The sequence below is a fragment of the Ciconia boyciana genome, chromosome 1 (genome assembly GCF_034638445.1).
Source record: "Ciconia boyciana chromosome 1, ASM3463844v1, whole genome shotgun sequence".
Lineage (NCBI taxonomy): Eukaryota > Metazoa > Chordata > Aves > Ciconiiformes > Ciconiidae > Ciconia > Ciconia boyciana.
In genome coordinates this window covers 7,757,941-7,774,783 of record NC_132934.1, presented here as the reverse complement: position 1 = coordinate 7,774,783, position 16,843 = coordinate 7,757,941, and the positions used below count along the sequence as shown (strand labels likewise).

Below are 16,843 nucleotides of genomic sequence, written 5' to 3'. Positions count from 1 at the left end.
TGACTCATTAACAGCTGATGGGTATTTGCGGTGGTCCTTCACGATGTTAGAGGCACACCATTATGTCATTTGTCTTGCCAGAGGCCGTCACACAACAGGACAAGCAACCAAGCAATAAAATACCCCTGCGCCTGCCTCCCGCCAGCATCCAAGGGGTTGTAACCTACAGACCAGCTTTAGGTGACCTATAGCAGAATACGAGATGAGTATCAAGTACAGTCCCCTCTGGGATGTCTCTGGCACACTACGCTGCTGCAGTTTTGGAGAGCAGGACGTCTGCCTGTGTGATGAGGGAAACCTGTAACAGAACACCTCGTGCAGGAGAACACCTTGGATGAAGATCCGCAAGTGGAGGGGGCTGAGAGCAGTCAGGAAAGAGGCTCAGCCACAGGTGATAACCTATTAAATGACTATCACCTGGTCACATTTAACAGCATACTCCAAGGAAAAGGATATTCCGGCCAGAGAGCAGCTCTATACCTTCAGCTGAATGCACAGTCAGTGGCTACATCAGTTATTTTATTTTTTTCTTTTCCTCCCCCTTTGTTTTTTTGCCTGTGCTGTTGTGCAAACAGTTGCCTTTTTGCACTAAACTTTTGAACATACACAGTCATGAATGCAGTAGCAAATTTCTTGAGTTAATTCAGCTCAGGTAGGGTCAGGATTAAAGCAGAGACTGTTCAAAAGCACCTCTCTCCAGCTCAGTGGGAAGTGCTGCCGGCAGCAGCCCCGGCTGCTCCTGCCTGCTTCTGCCTGCAGGCAGCACTCCTCACTCCCACTCCGCTATAAAGTAAATGCCCATACACAGCAGAGAAATGGTCTCTCCCCAGAATGTCCCTATGTGCTGTTTTCAGGAGCTGCTGTGGCTCTCCTGAGAGTGGCCACGTCTCGATAGTGAGGAAAGGGACTCCAACTACAACCATGTTAAGTCCCTGGGGGAAGAGGGTGCCAGATAAAATACCTTTCCCCAGGAAATTTGCTTTTTAAAATATATTTCATCTGGTGTAAAGTATGACCCAATCTTCAGTGACAGAAATCTAACCTACATTTCCCTTGCCACCCTTCAAACTAGGGAAGACAGTTCCAATGTGAAACAAACCCTTTATACCGCAAATCCAGTCACGAAACCATCTGAAAAGAGCAGATTTAAAAGCTTCTGGCAGAGAGTTTCCAGCCCCAAGAGACAAAACGTCAGAAGCACTTTCTGCAAGCGGTCCTGCCCCATGCTTACAGGGAAACAAGCGTTAATCGATGGAAAAGACCCTGGGCTAGGATGAGATAAACACTCCCACAGATAAGCCTGGTGAGCAATCAAAGCAAGTTTATTTCCCTCTTCTCTGCTCAGTATCGCTTAATTATGTTTATACATCTCCCGTCCAGTGGCACTGGGTAATATTTTGCAACAGGGTGACCATGAACTTTAGGACTGAAAATATATAACACCGCCATCACAACAAGAGGCTTTGTAATGGTGGCAGGATGGATGCTTGGCTCTGCTTTCTCCTAAAGGAATAACCCCTTTTCTGGAGCTGTAAGAGACTCATGGCAGAGTTTTAATGGCAAAAGCCCTAAGGCAGAGATGAACAGTTGGATGAATTTTATTTTGCTAACTGGCTTTTAATGTTAAGAACGCCAACCCCAGTTTTTAGTAATGCCGCCTCTTCGTATACTTAACGTAGGTCTCAAAATCTCAGCTCTCTTTCAGTGGATTTCAAATTGTATTTCTGACTTCTTTTTCATTACAACGCCTTTTGGGGAGGGGTATCTTCTTTCCTCAGGGACATATGGACATTTAAAGGCTCCACTACATCTCACCCAAGGATGTCAGTGCTCCTTAGAGCATCATCAATTAGGAGTGAAGAAAACAGAATTACAGAGTGGTTAAATGCTACTAACCAACAGAATAATCAGACAGAATAAACACCAAACTCCTCCAAACCATCTTCAGTACTCTAGTACAGAAAGCCTTTTACAGCTAAGCCAGGATCACACAGCCCCAAATGGGAATTTTGTCTTGGAGAAGAAGGGAAAAGACGACGTAAGTATTTGGGCCTCTGAACACGCTTTTCCTCCAATTTAAGGGAAAAAATGTCCTTTACAGGCTAAGATATAACCATGTGGCATGAATCAGAATCAAATGAGCACATGTTCTATAAATGCATCAAAGAAAGGCTTCACCAGCAGCAGTATTTTCTTTTTCTATAAAATGCTTAAAAAAGTAAAAGTTTGGCTAGAGCAGACCTAACCACTGTTTCAGAAAAAAGAAAAACCCCAAACCCTCCAGATTTATTTTCCATTGAATAATTTTCCAGGGAGAATGTTTAAACAAGAAAACTATGGCAAGAACTTCTGCAGTCCTATGAAAATAGTTTCTGGAAGAGGTAACCACAGCACTACAAAAGGAAGTCAAAACAGGATTTCAAACAGCAACCTGTATTTCCATTAAAAATTCTAGGTTTTACACAATCCTTTTTAGAGTCCTGGCCCCCAGACCAGACACAGAAAACTATATGAATCTCCCTGGCTTTAAAAATAGGCCCTATGTAGAGTCTTTGGGGCAAGCATCAGACAAAGTGTAAAGCAAGAGATCTTTTCTTTCAGCACGAATATGAATGGATGATCATGCTTCATCATCACCTTGCTTAATGGGTTCTTCTTCTAGACATGGCACAGAGAGTCTTTTGATAATACAGTAAAAATATAACTGCAAGTTAGTGCAACACTGACTCTGGAGTCGCATACAGACTCTTGAGCAGAGTACATATACCTGACTGTACTACCTAGAACAGAGGTTGGAGCTGAGATATGAGCGTGCTTGGGAAATTGAGTCTATTTTTTTGCCACAAAATCAATAACTGTCTTCTGGTACGCACTGACATGTAACACTCGTGAGCCTACTACTGGCCCCTTCACCACAGTCTGTACAACTTTCCTCCAGAAGAAAACTCAAGAGGGAAAACCAACTTTTAATAATGGTTTCACCATGTAAAAGAACGGACTTGTGAACACCAATGTTAATTTTGCTTCGTGATTCAATACCATGTTATTTCACTTCAAAGCTTTCCAGGTTGTTATGAAAGTCCTTTTCAGTTTAAATGAGTGTAACCGTTTAATCAGAATGCCTCCACATCGTGCCTGAGAGGGATCCTACCATATCATAATGAATTCTCATACTGTGGCATATATGGATTTAACATTTATTATCCGCCTTGCTGCAAAGCCCCTGCCTCCTGAAGCAAACAGCAGCTATTTAATTGATTTTAGTGCACCGCAGCGTAAATTATCAGGTACTGAAAGATGCAGAACTAAATGTAAAAGACTCATTCAGTGACTATGCGAACATCAAGTAACCAGCAATGAAACTTCTGGGCAAGGCATAAAAGGAAGGAGATGGTTATCCAAAGCCAACAAAATGGAGAGAAAATTGCTAGGGCTCTAAATAGCCACCTGCCTGCTGTTTGGAGAGAAAGGCCTCACTCCTGCTCTCAGGGAAGCAGTGATATTATACAGGATTACTGGCAGATATATATTACTGCCCTGTGAATTGCCTACACCAGACCAAGCTATACAACACGGGCACACATGCTCCTGTGCCCAGCTGCCACAGGGAGCCCTAACTGGGGAGTTAGCAAGGGAACTGCTGGTGGCTGAAGGAAGAAACTCAAGCTGATGCTGCCAAAATTTATTGCTGTAAAAATACAATCAAGGCACATTCTCTCACCCTAAGGATTTGGTACCGGCCCTTGCTGGGGACCGGACATTACATCAAATAACCCTCAGAAAGTATTTGTTTACTGTACTCACCAGTACAGGAAAATAATCAGATATGCTTGTCTGATTTAGGAGACCTTCAAATCTGTAACTTTAAAGAATAATACACTAGAACAAGGTTTATTTGGAATTTTGGCCAAACATCTTGTTTTCCTTATTGACAACAGCAGCTTTGCAACAATAGATATCTTAAAGAAAAAAATCCATTTTCATCCGAACTGTTCCCATTTCTGTAAAAGCAAACAACTTTATAATGCTGCCTGTACAATGAAAATGTGGAAATGTTTCTCCATTATCTCTTTATTCCCAAGGCTACAGGGAAAAAAAAATCACTCTCCATCAGATGTAGCATAGCGTTGTGATTAAAAAAAAAACCGCTCAGTGTTGCCTTGCTAATGAGTCCATACTGGGACTCTTCAGACTAAGCTAACAATAATGAGTGCAAGCTTAGGAGCAAGGATGTTGACAATTGTCTACACTTGTTGAAGGTGACTGCCTATAAGTGGTTTTGGAAATCATCATGAGAAAGTCTTTTATAGTCCCCAAGACGAAAAAGATTCTCACCATTCCTGTATTGCTGTAGGAAGGCTGGCCTGATGCCTGTAGACTCTAAAACACCTGCTTCTAGCCGTGGCTGAAGCCCTTACACATAAAACAGTACAAGGAAGCCACAGGGCTGCTGTTCAGTGCCATTCCCAGGAGAAGATGCTGTGTTTGGAGGGGACATGGGGAGTAGGAGCTACCGAAAGTCCTGCCATAGCCAGAAAAAAACAGAAGGAAAAACAAAGTGCTAAGGGCAGCTAGGACCATCCAATGAGCACATATGCCATTTTCAGGATCATACACAATCCACACAATTACAGGTGTCTAAAAGTCATCCTGGAGATCACTCTGTGGTCTATTAATCTGTTACCAACAAATCTGCCCATGCCCTGATCTCTACCCTGATATTAATCTTTCCTAGTCTGCTTATAACCTCTCAGCCACTGGAAAAGGGGAGACACTCCTTCATATTGAACACTCACCAGCGTAACCCAACTGATGTAATAATCTTTTTTCCCCAAATAAAAAGATGTGAAATTGATGCTGGATTAATAACTACTACCCAGTTCCCAGGGGCATGATGCCAGGGGTCAGTTTATTATGTGGTCAGCAGCTTGCAAAGCTCTAGTGGGAAAGTACTGAAGTACAGGAAGATTAACTCCTTTAGCCTTTTAACAGGGTGACCTGTGTTGTTCAGTCAATATGCCTTTGAAGATAAGGCATGATTGTTTTTAAGATATCTTTTTTTTTGAGCTATACTGATAGACCATGCTCTGACTGTATTAAGCACTACAAACGGGCTGCAACTGAAACCTGTATTGCACAAGCCCAAATAATAAGGACGATTTCAAAATCTAACATCCCAGTTCTGCAGTTTGGGCCCACGTCTGCAATATGTCCATGTTGAAGGCTGTGATGGGCCCAGGATTCATTTGCCTGAGCGCTTCTCCCACGATCATGGTCTGATGCTCCCAGTCGTGTCACACATGCTCAACCCTGTTGCTGCTGTCCCACTTTGCTTTCCACGTTCACGAGCTGGATCCATCCCTGGAGAGCCTGTGCCTTCTATAGCACCCTCCCCCCAGTTCACAAAACTCTTGTCCATAGAAGCAGCAAAAGACTTTTTTCAACCACAGGGTGTAGTTAGTGCCATTTCTTGTTCCACTGCAGACTCACGAAGGCTGCTTTGCCCAAATCACTGATATTTCACTCCACAAGCTGTGAGGAAATGAAGTCTTGCCTAACTAGAGCCCCTAAGTCTCTGCTCAGCTGTGTCAACGTCCAAGCAAAGCTCCCTTAGCATGTTGCAGGCTCCTTCCTGGCATGCCCAAATGTGCATCAGCCTTCCTGGTGCTGTAGTTCTTAAGTAACTTTTGCTCCAAAAAAACAAAAACCAAGTGAACAATTTATCCAATATATTATTAATATAAAATGTATGTATATTTGCTTGACCAGGAATTGGGAACAGGTCTTTCCCTGGCTCATCCATTGAGTGTCCTAGACAATAAACCCCATCAGATCCATCTGCCACATACACCTACCACACATCTTATTCCTGTGCAGCACGAGGAGGTGCTGGAAGCATGGGATCCAAGGCTTTCAGCATAGAGCCAGTGTATTTGCAACGGGTGCTGGGCACTACTTTGGGCTGGCCCTTTTGACACACCTCATCTGAGCTAGGAGTATTGGAAATAAAGAGCAGTCTATGGGTGTGCAGCTGATCCCATCCTGTACCATTAAACGAACTGAATCCCCACGGTCATCAGCTCCAGTGTTCTTCATTACTGGTGGTGTTTCTACTGTTACCATTACTGTTATTACTAATAATGATAATAACTCCATCTGCAGAAAAAGGTGATGCTGAGGGGCTTCTCTCAGGTGCTTAGACATAAGTATTTTCTGCTCATAAAGAACGCATCTTGCTTTTATCATTCACATAAATCCCATTGTGAATGCAGAGATATTTCCTTCTGTCTTTTGCATAATGCTTTACAGCAGAAAAAAACACAAGTATGGGAATAAATCTCAGAGAAGGAATGCGGACCGGCAGATCTATGTTTTGCTTTAATTAGCATCCTGATGTGATAGCAGCTTGGCGTGCGTATTGCTGTTTTGTAACACAGTGCGTCCTTGCTAGACTCCTTAAGGAACCTGGCAAACATGCCACTTCCCTCCATTGTCTGTTGTTTTTCTTGGAGGCTGAATATTTTCTTTGAAATGTCACTTGCACACCCCGTCCATGCTCGGCTGCTCTTGGAGTGCGCTCAGGCATTGGGCTTTCAAAAAAACAACGGGAATTCAGCACTTAATCATGGCGTAGTGCTCTGCTTACTTATTTGCAAAACATACAGGTGAAAGGCAAAATCACAAGCAGTGTAGTTCCAGTAATAATAAAAACTTCTGCAGATTTTACCGCAGGTAGGTACCTGCCTGTTCGAGCTGCCTCCCAAGCTGTTACAGGGTCCTAAGATGCTTGCATGTGGTGGGGGAGAGCTGATAAACAGCAGGAATGGGACACTGGGACTCTGAGCCTGCAAACTTCTGGGTAGGGCTCTCCTTGGTGCGTGACTTGCACCCGGCAGGAAGGAGCTCCCGTCATCTTGGCTTTTCTGTGATGGAAATCATCTGAATAATTCAGCAGAGTTAAGTTGCCAAGCTGGAAAAACCCCAAGGTCAGGATTTTAGGCTCAGTTTGGGCTGGGGTTTTTTTGCAAAGGTAGGGAGAAGCATTTCAGGGTTGACTGAACCAGGCTGCTCACCCTAAAAGCTTATTCTGAGCAGAGATGTCAAAGCCTTGAAAGACCTCACGCAGGCGAAATAGTCCCGTTTCCTTGGAGAATCAGAAACACCAGCTGACAGGATCTGGGTAAAGCAGCCCTCCTGCCAAAAGGATCAGACCCACTCTTCGGGAGCACAGCCCCCCAATGAGGTGGAAAGCTATACCAGACCGGCAGTCGGATTTTCACTTTCTTTAACTAGATCCTGGTATTAATAGGAATTCCTCTGGATTTGGCATTATTCTTGACTGTGAAAAAAACGTGCAGAGAAACTCAGAGGTGGGTGTTCAAGTTCGATCATTACTTACCTAGCTACACGTTTTCCATGTAACCTTTACCCATTTGAACAGTCTCCTTACCTTCAGGGGGAATTAGAGAAATAAGACTTCCAGCATAGCAGGTTAAAATTGCAGCCTGGAAGACTTAGTTATTAGGAAATGCTCCGTACCCTAAGGACGTTAAGCAATGGTGTTGATTCCCTGGGGAACGTGTGACTGGAGATTTTTAAGAACAGGTTAGCAAAAACATCTGCTAAGGCTGATCGGCCGGTACAGGCAGCTTATCCTGCCCTGGGACAGGCAGATGAATTCCGTAAGTTTTGGAGGTGCCTTTTAGATCTATTTTTAGCCTGTTTTCCAAAGGCAGTGAGGCAATGGCTCTCCATCCCAGTTTGCCAGCCTTTAGTAACTTCTGACCCATTGGGTGAGCTTCAACCAACTTTGACAGAAGAATAGAGATAGCAAAAATATTAAGTTCCTACATATTTTAAGCCAATACGGATTAATAAAGGAGAACAAGGAAATTAATGTCTTCACTGATTTTTAACATGGCCCCATATCCTGTTGGAGAGGCAACAGGCCCAGCTCCTGTGGGGCTGTGACTAGAACAGGGTCCACACAAATCTGCAGGAAACCAAACTTCATTGCTTCACGCTTCGATGCAGGTGAACAATATGGATGAAGTCAGAGTCAAGCTTTGGGAATCTGCTCCGACCTGCCCAGGCAGCACGTTCAGAAACAGCATTTGCAAACGGTCCCATAACACCGAGACAGAAAAGACATGTTTATGTAAATCCATTTTTAAGCATGATTTTCCAGCAGGCAGAAAATGAATCATCAATACCCAAAGAGGCCAATTATGCCAATGAAATATTAGTATCTGACAATATTAACCACAACAGGTTATCAGGATATTTCCCTATACTGACGAGGCGAAGTAAGGCTTAGAAGATACAGCAGGGTAATTCTTGCCAAGTGGGACCAATAGCAACTGAAAATCCTGTAACTGCTCACTAACAAAGTTTACTATCATACTGAGACATAGTTCAATAAAACTTTTATTTCTGAAAGCACTTTATTTCCCCCTGTCTTCTACAATATCCTCCAGGGAAATCTCACCCAGCATCCATAAGGAATGAAACTTTCAGAGTATTTTAGTGTTTGTCTTTGTTGCCTGTGTAGGTCTTAATGGTACTATAGGAAATCCAAGTTTGGAAAGGAGCAGGTGTTTTCTTGGTTTGAAAGCACATCATCCTAATGGAAATATGACAAAATCTAAATGCTCTACAGTACTTTTCTATAGTGCCTGCAAAATTTTAGCAGAATCATCATAGGAGAGGCAGCAATTATCCTACATCTGTATACTGCTTTGCAGCTGCATCAGTAACTCCACCTCATACCAAAGCTGAGCAATACTGCTTGGAGCAAAAGACAGCATGGAGTTGTCCATAACCTTGCCAAACTTAGAGTCACTGGGTTGGAATACCCTGTATTTTGGGAAAATAAACAAAGAAAAAATGGCCCAGTCATTTCTAAGGAACAGGTTAACACTTTGAGACAGCACATGAAATTCTGAGCTGTCAAATCTGGGGATCTCCAAGCTGGACTTTGGTCTACCTTGCACTAAGAGGATTGTGACAGTTTGAACAGTTTTATGATGGCTTGTATACAATGTATGTAAAAACAAGGTGGTGAAACCAAAGCAGAGATCAGATTTCCCCATGAACGTGCCAGGAAACACACAGGACAGATTCACCAACAGCTACATAACCCTGGGAAGAGCTCCCAGAGGGACTGGCAGGAATAAATTAAGTGTCAAGTAGACACGGACAGCCGCCTCTTCACCTCCCTTCCCACCAACTCCAGCACAGGCACTGCCATCTGTGTTTGCCCATATCTTTGACAGAATAAACAAGGTGCAATATTCATCCTTTAAGTTGGCCTGCTAACAAGCATGGCTTCAAGTAAAAGTAGACGTACCAGAGGGCAAACATACACAGGGAGGCTTGGTCTACCTCCAAAAGCCTTCTCCCACAGAGGTGCTGTGGGATGCTCAGGGACTGTAATGTGGATTTTCCACAGCATGGCAAGGAATGCTCTAAAGGCTGGTAATGAAAATGGCTGTCCGTGCAACAAAAAATCTCCCTTGGGAAACATTAGTTAGTGCCCACTTAGAAGCAATGAGCCAGGGAGAAGGGCATATGGATTTGAGATTTGTCACGCCCATGATACTGACCTTTGAGTGGCCCTAATTTTACCCTCTTTTTTTTTCTCCTAATCTAAATGCTGCTTCCTGAAAGCCACTTGATCAGAACTCCTTCTACTTCATATCCAACCCCAGTTTTAAATGTAGGCAACTATTGTCTTGTTTAGGAGAAATACACAACAATGAGAAGCTAAAAAACCCACAAGGAATCTAATAATAAATAGGGCAGAGATGTAAACAAACAGATACCTCATGCCGTGCAATGCTTCGCAGCTATTGTATCAACAAGTTGGTGTTACCTTGGAAACAAGAGATTATCCGTGCATGCCTTCTCCCATACGGAAACCGGGAAAGGAGGCATGCAGAACTGATTTTGAGTCTTTCGGAGTTGCCGCCCAACTGTTGATGCCAATTGATCCCAACCCCAACTATTGATGAAAATTCAGAGGCAGTGCAGAGGTTGCACCATCCTTAATGCAATGTCCACAGTGAGGAGGGTGAGTACCTGGCCATCTTGTCCTCTCCACCTTGCGATAACACAACCTTTTTCCAAGAAAGCACAGAAAAGTTATTCCCTGGAAATACCCTGTGCAGAGCAAAGGACAACATGGCCTTGTTTGATTCGCAGCAGCAAGGAGGGTCAACAGCAACGGCTTGGCACAACATCAAATGACTTTAATAAAATTAAGCTTAAGCTAACATGTTGTACCCCATAGCTGAAGCAGATTAAGAGCACGCACACGCACGAAGTTCGTCACACGGGCTCTCTGAGTGAGTGGGAGTTTGTTACGGTGCTGTCACTTGATTGCATTCAGGTGTGTGCCCATATTTGGATAAAATGTAGTTTTTGAGGATTTTTCCTGCTTTGTTTTTTTCATTGAATGATAAAAAGCATCAATCCTGCTCCCTGGCAGATTCAGTTCAATGCATTTGTACACAGAATGTCTCAGTCCACCTTGTAACACAAGGCGCAGCTCTTCGTCAGGGCTGGGGAGTGCTCAGAACTGCTGCCTCAAACACTATGGACGGGTTGCCGGCTGCTGACTTCAGCCGGGCATCTCACCAGTGGGCATCAGTGAAGCTGTGTCCGTCTGGAACAGCGAAATGCTTGGCCCTTGGAAAATTAGTTGGCTGGGTTTACAAATACAGCTATAACAGAAAGGATAATTTCCTAGTAAGCGCTGAATTGTGAGCAAGTATAAATTTATACTAATATATATTCAGTGTCACCTATGATTACAGATCTACATTTCAGATAACCCAATGATCTGGATGTAAGAAATTTAGAAAAATGAGGGTTACACTACATTAAACAAACTAATAATAAGTAGGAGTAATATTGATTTTTTTTTTCTAAAGAGATTAAACAAAAATAAGGATTTGTAAATCAACTGGTCATGAAATTGGTACTTCCCACAACCCAGCTGGTTTGTTGGAATTTGTACAACACTGATGTTCCCGTGCAAGTCCTTTTGCACCACTCGGGGCTGAAATGTAGGGCTATAAAAACAGATTAAAAATGTACAGGGCACTATTCTTCCCAGCAGAACATTGCTAGCAGAACAGCTTCTAACAACATCTCCATGCCTGGACGTTACTGACAGACAAGGGCCCGGCACGGTCTCCCAGGGCTTCTCGTGGGGTATTTAACCCCAGAGCTGCCTCTATCAGATGCTCCAGGCTTCCCTATAGCACATCTGGTGCTTTGCAGCTGTGCTTTATCTCTCTGCCCGGTCTGCTCTGCTCTTGTTTCAGGTGACCTCATCGTTGAAAAAGAGAGAGACTAGAGATGGTAAGAAAACATTTTAACTTCAAATCATGTTTTTAATTGATTTCAGAAGGGGGGGGAGGGGGGGGGCAGTATGAGCATCACTTCCCTCCTCCCTGCCAGGTGGATTTGACAGGAGGACCAGGTCAGCCACAGCATATCATGTACCTGACACGATCCTAATCTTCTCAGGCTCAGAGGGAGAAAACAGGGAAGAAGAGGGGCTCTGGCGAGAGAGACGTGTCAAGAATGGTATGAGCTACCACTGCTGCTGAGACAACAATGATGCTTTCTTGCAAATCCAGCACCCATGCACATGGTGGCCTCTCAGGTCGCCTCTCGCTCAGTACAGACCAGGTATCTGTTGAGTCACAGAGAACTAAACTGTGGCAACTCAGAATCACAGAATCATATAGGTTGGAAAAGACCTTTAAGATCATTGAGTCCAACTCCATACGTACAGAGCCAGTTCTGATGCCTCTAACATCTCTTCACTCTGGTTTGATTTGGGTGAGGCTATTCACAAAACACCTTAGTTCCCAGTTTCACAACAGCCCAGCCCATCATGCCTGGAGACGCATTTTTCACCACCTGCCGAGGATTTTGCAGACTGCAGCACACAAGACAAATGCCTCTCAGGTATCCTATCTTTTGGCTTAAAGAACAAAACCAGAACAAGAAGAGCTGGCAATTTTGACACAAAAACATCATTAGGTTCAGTACTTACAATTGCATGACCAGATATAAATGGTTCGGACTCTCATAGATGTCTTCCAGGGCAACTATATTTTCATGCTTGATTCTGAAAAACCATAAGATAAGATAAGATGAAATACTGGTTGTTTTTTTTTTTAATGTGGCTGCAAAACATAAAGCTATTTTTAGTTAGATGTTACTTGTCAGTGCTTTATTTAACATCATAAAATATGATCTTGACCAAAGTAAACAGTCAGGAGTGCTTCGCAGCCCAGAACACTGTTATTACTCGCAGAAAATTCCTTCAGTCCTCTCTGAAGCCAAAATATTTAAGGGTTAAGTATCTGAGGCATTAGAGGTTTACAGTTCTCATGTCAGATGCATGAAGATGGTTGGTTGGAGGCTGAAGTCTCAGGACAGCAGCAAAGCAGGGTGCGAGGGGGTGACGGAGGCAGGGTGCAGGCTGGCAGGCAGAAGGCAGGGATTTGCCCACGTGCAGAAGCTGGCACCCACTAAGCCTGTTGTCAAAATGCTAGCTTTAAAGAGAATAATCATCTCTACAAGCATACATCTAATTAACTACTCAGAGCAATGCCTCTCTGGGTTTCTCCTTAAACGCTTACAAATAATTTCCAAGCGATACATTTAACTTGTGCAAACCCTAAAGAGACTACCAGTACAACTCCAGGGGCAGAATATTAATTACACCAATTGCAGACAGTTGTTTTAAGAGCAAGAGAAGGCTGGGAAACACTAAGCAGAGACCACTCATTAAACAACAGATGGACACATTCAGAAAGAAAGTAAGAGTGCATTGTCAGCAAATGCAAAACTCTCTACATGTTTAAAGGTTCAAGTAGCTTAATTAAGATGCTTAATCATGTGTCACAACCTTGTCCTCAATGGCCCCAAGTGCCCTAACATCTACATGAAGATGCTGAGAGCAGAAGGTCCCCTGTGCCCAGCAGGATCTCTCCCATAAGAACACGGACTAATCCAATTTCCTCTGAATTCACTGGAAAGATTATGACTGACCTGAATTTACACCCATAATCAGTCATCAAAAGCTGCATTCATATAAGGACCTTCACACACAGGAAATTAAACATCAACAATAAGTGAACTCAACAATAACAGACTACAGGATGTCAGAGCAACAAATACATGAGTAGGCTCCTCACTCTACATAAATATCTGGAAAATCCCATGATATTTTAGCAAAATTTCCAGGTAGACTGCATCACAAATTAAGTTCTTAATATTGACAACAGGAAACCAATACACCACCCACTTGGCTTTACACAGCACATGTTTGGAAACCTTTATTTTGCTTTGCAGGTCTAGTGCTTGGTCCCTTAAGGGTTGCAGTTAGGGCAAGGGCAGTTTTGCCTTGTTGAAGCGAGCTGAAGGTACAGTAGGATCCCAAATGACATTTCAAGGAAATAGTCACTTCTAATGGAAATTATTATATGTATATATCCATTTTCCTCTATGCACACGCACATTCACATGATCATTTGTGTATCTCATACCATCATGATGAAGAGGGCAGTTTTAAGACAAATAATCTACTATAGCTTTATCTGTTTAAAGCCTCCAACTTAGTCTGCCATACGGTTTTTACCATGCACATATTAATGCTTTGCATTTCTATTTATGAGAACCTCAGAGGTTCTCCAAACCAACCTAACCCCCTCTGAGACAGCTGCCAGCAACCCCTAACTGTCACACACAGGGCTAACGGGTGGGTTACCCACAAAGACGAACAGCCAGGGAGGCAGAGGCCAGAAAAGAGCTCATCAGACATGCAACGCTGCATGCTGAGGGTTGCTGCAAGACCCTCTCTCCTTTCTGATTTGCAAACCAAATGGGCACTGCACCGCTGCGCTCGCTGAAGGCGGATAAACTTGCTCAGTTCTAAAGTGAAGCAGGGAGAAAGGGTTTAGTCCTACCACTGCAGGGTCCTCTGTTTTGAGCCCATCTGCCCCTCTTTGAAATCAGATGCAGGATATGAGCACGTGGGATTCAGGGAGACAGGGAATATAAAATATAATGGGGAAGAAGGCAGCAGAAGAAGCTGAATCACCCCCAAAGTACAAAGGGAGCCACCTCCATAGAGATGAGGGTATTTGGAAGTAGATGTCCATTTGGGAGGTGATGCCTCTGCACACCAGTCACTCCAACCACTGATGGCCACTGCACTCGAGGGGCTTGCTGAGATGGGAAGGAGGCATTTTTTTCCACTTTGCCTCAGGCTCCCCAAGACCAGCAGGGCCTTAATCATGGCATTACGCAGTGCTTAGTATTCCCAGTGAAGTGCACATCACACGCCTGCAAATTACGCAGCTTGACATGCACAGCATTTCTCTACTCAGATGGACTCTCGAATGACAAGCTATTTAAAGGAAAACGGAATTCAAAATTTAAAAAAATAAAAATCGATGGAAATCACTTGGGAAGAAGATCAAGTTGCGGGTTGTGTTGCTGAAGCTGGACCAGAGCATCCGTGGGCTTCCCAGCAGAGGTCACTGCAGCCAGCAGCAGCCACCTCTTCCTCAGCCCTTCGCTCCACCCGCAGAAATTCATGAGCTCCTTTCTTCACTTTAAAACATGGGCGAGCAATCACCTACAGCCCTGATACACAATAATTAACCCTTCAAGGCTGAAAACTGTTCATTACAATAACACCCTGGGGTTTGGGAAATCGGGTGCGGTATCGTCACAGCATTTTGTCAATACCACAAAGGCCAACGGGGATTGGGACAAGTTTGTCCCACTCCTCGGCGAGCAGATCGGTGGTGCCAGACATGCAGGTAACAGCCAAACAGACACTTCTGGCTTGCACGGATGCTCAGGTACATTAAGCTGAGGAAAGCACTGTGCAGCGGCAGCTACTTGATGGTCACGGATCAGGAGGGATTTGGGAATGGCTTAATTAACTCCGCTTTTATCCCCCTCTAGAAGTGCCGAGTGAATCTCAAAGGTTCAGAGAATTCATTCTGCTAAGCCTCCAAATGCCTCCACAGAGCCCCACCGGTGATCTCGCTTAGCAGAAATACTCACCCGACTATCTGATCTCCTCAAGACCTGACAGGATTTATTTTTTTAAAAGGTGTTGCTCTCATTTTTCAAAATGGGAAGCAGCATGCAGAAAAGCTAGAAGTTCTTCTGTAATCACATGAGAGGAGGGAACAGAGGGGGCCAAGAAACCAGATCCCCAACCCCAGAGTATTATCTTAACCAATGGGCCGTATTATTCCAATCTCTTCTCCTTCCCATCTTGGTGAAAGGATCTTAACCCCACTTCTCTGCAGCCTTTTCCTTCCCTCTGTCTTTCCTCTCTGGCCTCCTCCCTTCCCAACATGTGGCTCCCACATTGCAATAGATAAACCTGCCCTGGATTAACTCTGCACAAAGCAGCGCATCAATGTTGTTGTGGTACATGATGGTGCAACATTATGGCTGCAGCAGAGGGGACATGGACATGGACATGGACTGGGGTGACAGCAGTTCCCATTAATTGTTTCCAAAAAAAAAGCCCCAAAAGTGAACATCAAAACATGGGCTTGGTTAATGCAAATTAGATCAGATTACATAAATCGTTATGAACAAGGAACATCCAGCTAAGGAAACCTCCCTTACCACCCTTTTAACCTCCCCTTCAGCAAGAAACACTTGCTGAAAACAGCAAGAAACACGTGCTGTTTTCCATGATGCTCTCCCTCCTTCCTGGCAAACCCCAGGTGCTGCTCGCGTCTCCCACACCCTGATACGTGCCCGCAAACCCCCCATCTGTGACATGAAGGGCAGGTGCCACCTCCAGCCACTGCTGCTTTGTTCATTTTCAAGAATATTCTGAGGCCATTTGTCAGAAAGAAGATGTCTAGAAATAAAAATACAAATAAAGGCCAATACTTTAACCAATTCACTCAGGACCCTTCACCCTACAAGGCCGATGAGATGCTGCAATCCAGGGGACAAAGAAGAGGAAAATAAATCTAGAAGTGAGAATCAGGGAAATTTAAGTATACAAAAACCCATGAAGAGTGATTTACCCTGGTAAGAAACTACAAAGAGAAAGGATGGACTCACCATTTTCAGGGCAGCGCTGGTTTGGATGCCATGCCACAGGCAGACATGAGCCACAAGGCTTGATGCAACCATGCAAAATTATCAAGTTTCCCCTCCGACCTTTCAGGTCTGTGATTCTGCCCATGTGCTGTTACAAAGGTGTCAGCAACACAAATGAATGGAGGCGATGTTGCACCTGAGCAATGTTTTAACATACGAGCAAATTGCCAGCCAAGACTTAAAGGAACAAACTGAACTGGGCAACCACTGACTTTGGGTGACTTTTCCGAGCGTGGCAGCTGTGCAAACACAGGCTGACGGGAGAGCGTTTCATCTGCTGCAGAACCTCAAGCACAGACTGGTTCCCTTTGCTTGCTGTGGAGTTGTTGCACAAGAGCGTTGATAGGGGAATTGTCATTTTTCCCTGACTGCTACAGCATCCAGCGCTGCTGAAACACAGAAACATCTGCCCCTGAAGGAGCTGAAATGCGTCCCCAAAACAAGACCCAACTTGACCAGGAGTGGCATTTGGCCCTGCATGACAGTTTCCATCACACCGAACTGGGTGTGCTGCGGTGTTGGAGTAGTGATGAGTACGTGGCATGGCACTCCAGTGATGCTAAAATCCACCCTCACCATGGGCCAGAACAGAGCTGCCACATCCTACTCACTGCCAGCAGAAGGGCACCAGTCCCATAGGATCACAACTAGCCCTAATGAGTAAAACTCACTT

The 16,843-nt window shown here is 44.2% G+C and overlaps 1 protein-coding gene across 2 annotated transcripts in view; it reads right to left on the bottom strand.

Annotated features, from left to right (window-relative positions):
- CAMK1D (calcium/calmodulin dependent protein kinase ID) overlaps positions 1-16,843 on the bottom strand; it is a 228,468-nt gene that overhangs the window by 79,366 nt on the left and 132,259 nt on the right. For both annotated transcript variants that reach the window (XM_072857936.1, XM_072857929.1), the window contains one exon: positions 12,071-12,145. In XM_072857936.1, coding sequence (XP_072714037.1) covers positions 12,071-12,145 — 75 coding nt within the window. The remainder of the gene's footprint in view (positions 1-12,070; positions 12,146-16,843) is intronic.